The following is an 11,714-nucleotide window of genomic DNA, read 5'->3' on the forward strand; positions in this document are numbered from 1 at the left end:
ACGAAGAAAGAAGAAAATGACCACACATTTAAATCATCTACGGGAAAACTACACCACAACAGCTATGAAATTAAGCCTGTGTTACTGTTCCGTGTGCGAAGGTAAGGATACATCCAGTCGAAGAGCATCATGAAGCTGGTTTTGGCATTAAAGGCGAAGGCGATTCCTCTCAGATCCCTCACCAACCCCACCAACGTCCTCTGCAACAAAAAAGGTCATAAAAGATCAGAAAACACAGACTTCTGGGGACCTGAGGGTCTATGGCAGTGGTGTCCAAACTTTTTTCTAGGAGGGCCAGATTTGATCATGTGAAAGTGCCCGAGGGCCACGCTTTTAATCAATAAAATATGCATATAATATGCTGTTATCTAATAATTTTATTTTTACAAAGCGAACAACAAATAAATGTAAGCATTCAGGTGCCAGACATGGTTTGTGTTTAAACTATAACAATGCATGGCTACCCAAGGAGTATTTCCTGGCATACATAACCATAAGACAAAAGAGAAAAAAAACAATATTTATACACTCTGTGCTTAAGTTATCTGGCTAACTCAGAAATCATGCTTTTCAAAATATTTTGATCTAATATTGCACATCAATAAAGCATCAAAAAACACAGATAGGATTATTTCATAAATCTATTAAGAAAACATTTTAATACTGTTATGTGCAGAAACATGACGGGGAAATCCTGTTCTAAACTACCATTTAAAAACCTAGAAATACCTGAAACAGTCAAGTTACCAGACATTATCTTTACTTTGTAAATCAAGCTATTGACTGTAGCTATAAAAAAGTTCAACTGTGTTAATTAATACAGTCCGTGTAAACGCTTAGTCCATATAAACATCAGATACACATGTGCTTTTAAAACACTACAAACATCACAAATATAAATCACGTTTACAACCATGTGATTGAATAAGCTGAATAAACTGTAGAGCTGAAACGTCACGCAGCAAACAAGTTTCACTTCTTTCTCAAACACCGAGGGGGAGGGAGGCGGAGATACGCGGTTTGATGGACAGGTCTAAGCAGCCAATGGAAATACTCGTTACAGAGATTGCGTGGTTTCATTCGTCTCTTCATTGGTTATTTTGATATTCGCTGCTATAGACCGCTGAAGTCGTGCGTCATTCTGTAGTCCTCGTTATGCCCATATTTGGAGACCCGGGTCTAACTCAGATCTCCTATAGGAATAATGAACGGGGGTTTTCAAAAAGATCGACTCTAACGCATCCTGTGCTGAATAAACACGTCCAGAACCCTGCACGTTTCGTCCTGTACATCACCGGATCCTATAAATTACGAGGTCGTTAAAGGGTCGTAATACTAATAACGCTGCACGAAAGCTAACGCTACTGCGCATTAATTAGACGTCACCGAACTACACCGATCGAATCGACGGAACGGGCGGCCCGCTTTTGGCGAGTGCAACCGAAGGCGTAACACCCGACCGTCCTCGCGTTCTACTTTAATGTAGCTACCTACTAAAAATATCAACCAAAACTTGTAAATATCACGGCACAGTTACGCCGGTGAATCGCGCTGCTTCCTGCGCTTATTTAAGAGGCTTATAAAAGAAAAAAAAAAGAAAACATTAAGAGGCTTCCAGTTTAGTGACGTCAATTCAGTGCGCAGTAGCGTTAGCTCACATGGAGCAATATTCATATTTTGACTCTTTAACGACTTCATAATTCAGAGGATCCGGCGATAATAGACAGAAGAATCTCCATAAAACAAAACCTAACAGCTCTGGAACATTTTTTATGACTACAGGATGCGAGAGAGGCGATTTGCGAAATCTCCGTTCATATTTCCCATTCAAAATTTCTCTTAGACCCGGGTAACCAAATATGGGCATAACAACACGACGTGGCCTACAAAATGACCACACGACTTCAGTGGTCTATGGACAGAGATTTATACCCACAATCAACACGTAAAAAAAAGAAGTGAAAACCGCTAAAAGTGTTTTCAATCAGTAGGCGACGATATTTTTTTTTCTGTTTGACTGTGCTGGCGGGCCACAAGTAATGTAATTTAAGACAGAAGGCCGGACTTTGGACATGCCTGGTCTATGGGGACTCTATACGTGTCTATACTGAGGAACGAGAGTCCCGGGGGTGCTACCGGCCACTCCTGCTGTCTAGTAGAGGCACAGGCGTGAGCGCTGTAGGAACTCTTGGGGCGTAAGATGACTCTCTGGTGTAAATACAAGCAAGTCGGGGGGGAGGGTCAGTGCTAGTCTGTGTCCTGTGTCAGGCAGCAGGAGGGTGAGGAACTGGAAATGACTAAACTGGCAATCCTCTCATGCAGGCGCCTCGACGATTCGCAGCAGCAACGAGGAACCCTATCGACCACCCAACCCTCCCTCCCGACAGACAGACAGACACACGGACGTCCGCCCACCTTGGCCTCCTGCTCGTTGAAGGTGTTGGTGCTGAACATCTGAGCGACAGTCTCGAACGCCCCCGTCAGAGGGAGCATGAACTGCTCGAACTGGTCCTCGTCCTCACCTACACACACACGGGGGGGGACGGGGGTGCGGACAGACGGGTTCAGTAATCGGTCATCGACACAGAAACACGAAGGCAGAGGAACCGGGACTGGAGACGTACCCAGATCCACCATGAGGAGGCGCCCTAACGCCGTGTAGAACGTCGTCCTGCACCGCATGTCGCTCAGGTTGGACTGATTGTTCACGCCCAGGAAGGAGAAGTGCTCGCTCTGTAACACACACACACACACACACACACACTGAAAAACTGACCGGTATCAGCAAATGAGAGTCAAGATACATGACTGTATGTGGCCAAAAGTATTCAGACGCCTGACCGTGAGCTTGTTGGATGTACTGCTTCAAAAACAGAGTGACCGCTGTGTGATCTTTTCAACTGGAACAGCCGCCACACTTCTAAGAAGCTTCTCACAAGACTTTTAAGTATGTATGGGAATCTGTGCTCATTTAGTAGTATACAGCTTATTCCCTACTCCGTTCTAAAATGATAGATAACGCTTTTCTGCCCTCTAGAGGCCAGGACTCACAATTACAGTCACCGTTAGTATCAGGACAGTTAAACCTCACAGTAAAACAGTGAGTGGATGCAGCCTGATCACAGAGCAGATCTCTAAAACTGTAATAAATTTTTAGAACTAAAATTCATAAGTAAAAATGTTATTCTCATAAAAAATAGCTATAAAAAAAGCTGTACACTGTAATAAAAAACACACACACACGCACAGGCTGACAAAGTAGACATCGGTTGGGGCCGTATTCCTAATCATTACTCCTAAAATAAAGTCTGGAGGTCTTAAACAAGGTTGTTTTTGGCTCCTCTGATATTTTCATTCAGGGAATATTTGGGAAAACACAGACAGACAGACAACAGGGAACAAGAGGAACACGAATATATAACAGGGAACAGAACAGAGAACGTGAATATAGGACAGGGAACGGACCGGACGTACCGTGTGGTTGTTCAGCATGAACTGGACGGCGCTGAGCTTCACCAGCTTCCTCACGCTGCTGTACGTGAAGCACCGGGGGTTAAGAAAACACACGAGTACAAAAACAATGAACATTTTTAGTCCTAAGTGTGAAATGACCGCATGCACACCGCTGATCAAACAACATGAGCCGCACCCAAAAAATTTAACAAGCCAGATAATATTCTAGTACATCTTGAGCCTGCAGACAAGCGTTTAATATACATATAAAAACAATGACATTTTATAAGGCAGGGGTGCTTAGGTGGTGCTAAGGTCTGAGGTCCTAGCACACCACTGCAGACCTGGTCGGGCGTCCACACAAACACATGTCTAGGTGTGTTTGAGGTAGTGAGGGTTTGACGATGTCTCATCCTGCTGCTATGTACGATCTTTGGGACTAGTCCGGACGACCATGCGAGTGTGGGGGTCGAAAGCTCAGCATGGCTCTCAGTATGTGAGGGAACCCTAGACTGACAGGTGATAAGAAGCGGCGGCAGATCGGACACGTGGCAGACGGTACATGTGGTGATCCGGTTCTCTTCACAACAGGGAGTTGGATATGACTAAATTGGGACTAGATTGTAAAAGGTTTCAGCTCATATCAGCTACAAATAAATAGTTCCTCAGGTCTCATAGGTCTCAGGTGGGCTCGGTTTGGTCACGTGACCAGCGCCTCTCTACACACTCGGGTGCGTCCGCGCCGTAACCTAAATAAAATAAAGCGATGCGGAGTGGAAGTGAAGGATATCCGATGGAGAGGTCGTTCAGGAGCTGCAGCGTTTTAGACGTGATGGGTTCACACTGACCCCAGTACTTCAGATTGGTGATTCTGTAACACACGCGCGCACGCACACACACACACACACACACACACACACACACACACACACACACACACACACACACACACACAGTCTTAATTATTGCAAATATTTCTTTCTTATTTTAAAACACACTTCTGCGACTGCTTGGAAACGAGTTGCAATTACAAATGGAACTCAGTGCTGCCACGCCCAGTATTTCACCAAAACTTCGGGTAATAGGGGCTCAGGTGGCAGGTGGATGTATTGTGCTAACCCACCAACGCTGATACCAGTTTACATCTCAGCTGTGCTATCGAACGGCCGGGAGCCTACACAGACACGACTGGTCTGGTCTGGTCTGAGGAAAGCGGGAGCAGGAGAATCACGGCCTCTGCTGGCCGGTCGAGGCAACTGCATGTAGTACTGCACTGTGTGAGACAAATAACCCTTTGTCCACTCTTTAATGACCCTACATTCATGACCCCATGTCCACTTTTTCTAACCCCATGTTCAATTTTCCACTTTTTCTAACCCCATGTTCAATTTTCCACTTTTTATGACCACATGTCTACTTTTTGACCCCATGTCCACTTTTTTATGACCCCATGTCCACTGTTTAATACTTCATGTCCACATTTTGACCCCATGTTCAATTTTCCACTTTTTTTCTAACCCCATGTCCACTTTTTAATGACCCCACGTTCATGACCCCATGTCCACTTTTTAATGACCCCACGTTCATGACCCCATGTCCACTTTGTTACTTACATTTTGCCGATGAACACACTGAGCACCATCGTCTCGTCGTTCAGTCCCAAAACTTCCGACAGCCTCCGGTAGAGCTGCGCACCACACACACACACACACACACACACACACACACACAACCACACACACACACAACCACACACACACACAACCACACACACAACCACAACCACACACACACAACCACAACCACACACACACACACACACACACACACACACAACCACACACAACCACACACACACACACAACCACAACCACACACACACAACCACAACCACAACCACACACACACACACACACACACACACACAACCACACACAACCACACACAACCACACAACCACACACACAACCACAACCACACACACACACACACAACCACAACCACACACACACACACACACACACACACACCTTTAGTTACACACAGCTTTTAAAATGCACACAGTCCACTATAAGACCAAAAGTATGTGGACACCACTTCAGGTCTTTTAGATGAACTCAATGAAATCAGTGACATTAAACAAAATCATATGCTTCCAGCTTTGTAGCAACAGTTTAGGGAAGGCCTTTTCCTGTTCCAGTATGAGTGTGTGCTGTGCATAACGAGAGGACATGATTGGATGGATTTAATGTTCAACCGTCAAGGTCAGGTATTTTTTTCATGCTCTAAACTTACAAGTGGTCTTCTGAGTAAATGGGCACAGATTCCCACAGGTACAGTCGTGAGTAAAGATGATAGGTAACTCTATAATAATGCTCAAAGCATTGAGATAAAATAGCGTCCACATATTTTTGGTCACCGTGTACGGTATGTAACATGAGGAACATGAGGACGTTCTCACCTTGGAGGATTTCTGCACCTGGTCTCCGATGTAGATCTTGCGGAACTGTTCGAAGAAGCTGAGCATGGCGAGCTCCAACTTCTCGTTCCCGGCCTGAGCCAGCCGAGAGTCCGTCAGGTTCATCAGCTGCAGAACCCTGAGGAAAGGTCAAAGGTTAATCGCAGGTTCATCAGCTGCAGAACCCTGAGGAAAGGTCAAAGGTTAATCACAGGTTTATCTGGAGTGAAAGAGTGGACGCTCCAGAAACACGTGAGTGTCTCCCTCTGCTGGACCGGTAGATTATTACACTCACATGTACACACAGGTATGGAGGAATCTGATCCGAACCCTGAGAGCCGAATCCCATCGATTAATGCTGGCGCTACAATTACTGATTTAACACGAGTTTTATCACCGAGTTCATGTTCGGCGCATCAAACTCACATCTGGCTGAAGACGACCTGATAAATCTTTAATTTACTGTTAAAGCATCAAATAATTGTGTTAAATAATAGAAATAAAGTACAAAAAGCAATTATATAGCTAAACAAAAATAAATATAAATTAAAATAATAATTATAATTAAAATAAATAAAGTGAAAAAACAAAAATTATAAAAATAACAATAAAATAATAAATATTAAATTAAAAATTGTCATTAATAATACAAATAAAATATAATAAACAAACTGAATTTAAATAATAAATATTAAATAAATGCAACTATAATAATAATAGTTTAGTTTAATAAAACTAATATTAATTATGATAACAACAACAACAACAATAATATTAATAATAATAAAATAAAAAAATCATAATCATAAAACAATTATAAATAATAAATATTATAAATAATATTATAAATAATAATAAATAGTAATTATAATAATAATGTGACAAAATAATATTACCATATAATAAATATTAATAAATAGTATTAATTATAATAATAATGTGACAATATTAATAATATTACTATATAATAAATAGTAATAATAATAATAATAATAGAAAAAATAATAATATTATTATATAATAAATAGTAATAATAATCATAATGATGATGAGACAAAAATAATAATCAGAATGACAGTAGAATCTAAATATTATATAAGAACACTCCGCTGGATCCCGACCCCCTACAGAGCCGTATTTACACTCACACATGCACCCAGACTAGCAGTGAACGTATAACTAGTCCTAAGTTAACCATAACCAGTCCGAGTACAAAGAGAAACATAACGGTAACATAACTCACCGACACACGAGTTCTCCGTCCATCGCGTCCTGCTCATCTGTGCTGGCAAAGGAAACCCTGCCGCCGATAACGGCACCGATGATGTACACCAACCACGTCAACCGGCCTGAACACACACACACACACACGTACACACACACACGTACACACACACACGTACACACACACGTACACACACACACGTACACACACACGTACACACACACACACGTACACACACGTACACACACACGTACACACACACGTACACACACGTACACACACACACGTACACACACACACGTACACACACACACGTACACACACACGTACACACACGTACACACACACACGTACACACACACGTACACACACACGTACACACACGTACACACACACACGTACACACACACACACACACGTACACACACACACGTACACACGTACACACACGTACACACACACACACGTACACACACACACGTACACACACACACACGTACACACACACACGTACACACACACGTACACACACACGTACACACACGTACACACACACGTACACACACACGTACACACACACGTACACACACGTACACACACGTACACACACACACGTACACACACACACGTACACACACACACGTACACACACACGTACACACACACACGTACACACACACGTACACACACACACGTACACACACGTACACACACACGTACACACACGTACACACACGTACACACACACGTACACACACACGTACACACACGTACACACACGTACACACACGTACACACACACGTACACACACACGTACACACACACGTACACACACGTACACGTACACACACACGTACACACACACGTACACACACGTACACACACACGTACACACACACGTACACACACGTACACACACACGTACACACACGTACACACACGTACACACACACACGTACACACAGACACGTACACACACACGTACACACACACGTACACGTACACACACGTACACACACACGTACACACACACACGTACACACACACGTACACACACACGTACACACACACGTACACACACACACGTACGCACACACACGTACGCACACACACGTACGCACACACACGTACGCACACACGTACACACACACACGTACACACACACGTACACACACACACGTACACACGTACACACACACGTACACACACACACGTACACACACACGTACACACACACGTACACACACACACACGTACACACACACACGTACACGTACACACACGTACACACACACACGTACACACACACACGTACACACACACGTACACACACACACGTACACACACACGTACACACACGTACACACACACGTACACACACACACGTACACACACACACGTACACACACACACGTACACGTACACACACACACGTACACACACACGTACACACACACGTACACACACGTACACACACACGTACACACACACGTACACACACACGTACACACACGTACACACACACACACGTACACACACACACGTACACACACACGTACACACACACGTACACACACACGTACACACACGTACACACACGTACACACACACACGTACACACACACGTACACACACACGTACACACACACACGTACACACACGTACACACACACGTACACACACGTACACACACACGTACACACACGTACACACACGTACACACACGTACACACACACGTACACACACATGTACACACACACGTACACACACGTACACACACACGTACACACACACGTACACACACACGTACACACACGTACACGTACACACACACGTACACACACGTACACACACACGTACACACACACGTACACACACGTACACACACACGTACACACACGTACACGTACACACACACGTACACACAGACACGTACACACACACGTACACACACACGTACACGTACACACACACGTACACACACACGTACACACACACACGTACACACACACGTACGCACACACACGTATGCACACACACGTACGCACACACATGTACACACACACACGTACACACGTACACACACACACGTACACACACACGTACACACACACGTACACACACACACACGTACACACACACGTACACACACACGTACACACACACACACGTACACACACACACGTACACACACACACGTACACACACACACGTACACACACACACACACACGTACACACACGTACACACACACACACGTACACACACACACGTACACACACACACGTACACACACACACACACGTACACACACACGTACACACACACGTACACACACGTACACACACGTACACACACGTACACACACGTACACACACACACGTACACACACACGCACACACACACGTACACACACACGTACACACACACACACGTACACACACACACGTACACACACACACGTACACACACACGTACACACACGTACACACACACACGTACACACACACACGTACACGTACACACACACACGTACACACACACGTACACACACACGTACACACACGTACACACACACACACGTACACACACACGTACACACACACGTACACACACACGTACACACACGTACACACACACGTACACACACACGTACACACACACACACGTACACACACACGTACACACACACGTACACACACACGTACACACACACACGTACACGTACACACACACACGTACACACACACGTACACACACACGTACACACACGTACACACACACGTACACACACACGTACACACACGTACACACACACACGTACACACACACACGTACACACACACACGTACACGTACACACACACACGTACACACACACACGTACACGTACACACACACACGTACACACACACGTACACACACACGTACACACACGTACACACACGTACACACACACGTACACACACGTACACGTACACACAGACACGTACACACACACGTACACACACACGTACACACACACACACGTACACACACACGTACACACACACGTACACACACACGTACACACACACACGTACACACACACGTACGCACACACACGTACGCACACACACGTACGCACACACACGTACACACACACACGTACACACGTACACACACACACGTACACACACACGTACACACACACGTACACACACACACACACGTACACACACACACACACGTACACACACACGTACACACACACGTACACACACACGTACACACACACGTACACACACACACACGTACACACACACACGTACACACACACACGTACACACACACACACACACGTACACACACGTACACGCACACACACGTACACACACACACACACACACACGTACACACACACACGTACACACACACACACACGTACACACACACGTACACACACGTACACACACGTACACACACGTACACACACACACGTACACACACACGCACACACACACGTACACACACACGTACACACACACACACGTACACACACACACGTACACACACACACGTACACACACACACGTACACACACACACACACACACGTACACACACGTACACACACACGTACACACACGTACACACACACACACGTACACACACACACGTACACACACACACGTACACACAGAGACAGACACGTACACACACACACGTACACACACACACGTACACACACACACACGTACACACACACACACACAGATTGTTTTTCTGTAAACACATTTATAAACACAGGTGTGTGAGTGTGTATTAAGGAGGCGTGGTCATGTCGTACCCTCCTGCACCGCAGCATCCATGGTACTGGAGCTTGATTGGAGGAGCTCCTGATAGGACTGAGCTGATTGGTCGAAGAGCTGGACGAGCAGCGCGCAGGTCTTCTCGTACTCGCAGCGTCCGATAGTGGAGAGCTGATCGAGCTGCTGCTGCACCAGACCGGCGTCGTCCAGCGGATCCTCCATGCCGTCCCTGATCACACACACACACACACACACACACACAAGGAATGAGCCATCCTAGGAGCAACAACAGCTCAGCTCAGAGGAGAACATGCTGAAGAACGAGGCTGACGGAAGCGTGCGCGTACCTGAGGATGATGTGGACCGACTCCAGGCGGGATGTGATGTAAGCTTTGGTCACTTCAGGTGTGAAGGTCTCCAGCATGTGTGGCTCTGTAGCTTTAACGTAGGGCACCGACGCAGCTAACCGCTGCCACAGGCTCAGCAGGTAGTGAACGCTGTTGGGCGCAAACTCCCAGTGCTACACACACACACACACACACACACACACACACACACACACACACACACACACACACACACACACACACACACACACACACACACACACACACACACACACACACACACACAGTTTTACGCTTAGTAACTCGTTCCCAGATTCCTAATCTAAGCAGGATTGCAGACCCCCGAGGGACGTTTCGGACACCCCTCAGGCGCAGGGCGTGGGCGCGTCTCACCTGTAAGCTGGTGACGGTGAAGTTGGCGATGAGCCTGATGACCTCGG

At 45.7% G+C, this 11,714-nt stretch overlaps 1 protein-coding gene across 2 annotated transcripts in view; it reads right to left on the bottom strand.

Moving 5' to 3' along the window:
* The window catches only part of xpo7 (exportin 7), a 39,721-nt gene that overhangs the window by 10,384 nt on the left and 17,623 nt on the right, over window positions 1–11,714 (bottom strand). For both annotated transcript variants that reach the window (XM_063014082.1, XM_063014081.1), the window contains exons 10-20: window positions 11,668–11,714; window positions 11,275–11,447; window positions 10,966–11,156; window positions 7,155–7,260; window positions 5,915–6,050; window positions 5,067–5,140; window positions 4,244–4,324; window positions 3,475–3,538; window positions 2,625–2,733; window positions 2,416–2,522; window positions 112–200 (exon numbers count right to left, since the gene is read on the bottom strand). The exon at window positions 11,668–11,714 is cut by the window's right edge and continues 100 nt beyond it. In XM_063014082.1, coding sequence (XP_062870152.1) covers window positions 112–200; window positions 2,416–2,522; window positions 2,625–2,733; window positions 3,475–3,538; window positions 4,244–4,324; window positions 5,067–5,140; window positions 5,915–6,050; window positions 7,155–7,260; window positions 10,966–11,156; window positions 11,275–11,447; window positions 11,668–11,714 — 1,177 coding nt within the window. The remainder of the gene's footprint in view (window positions 1–111; window positions 201–2,415; window positions 2,523–2,624; window positions 2,734–3,474; window positions 3,539–4,243; window positions 4,325–5,066; window positions 5,141–5,914; window positions 6,051–7,154; window positions 7,261–10,965; window positions 11,157–11,274; window positions 11,448–11,667) is intronic.

Source organism: Trichomycterus rosablanca, chromosome 18, assembly GCF_030014385.1.
Source record: "Trichomycterus rosablanca isolate fTriRos1 chromosome 18, fTriRos1.hap1, whole genome shotgun sequence".
NCBI classification, from domain to species: domain Eukaryota; kingdom Metazoa; phylum Chordata; class Actinopteri; order Siluriformes; family Trichomycteridae; genus Trichomycterus; species Trichomycterus rosablanca.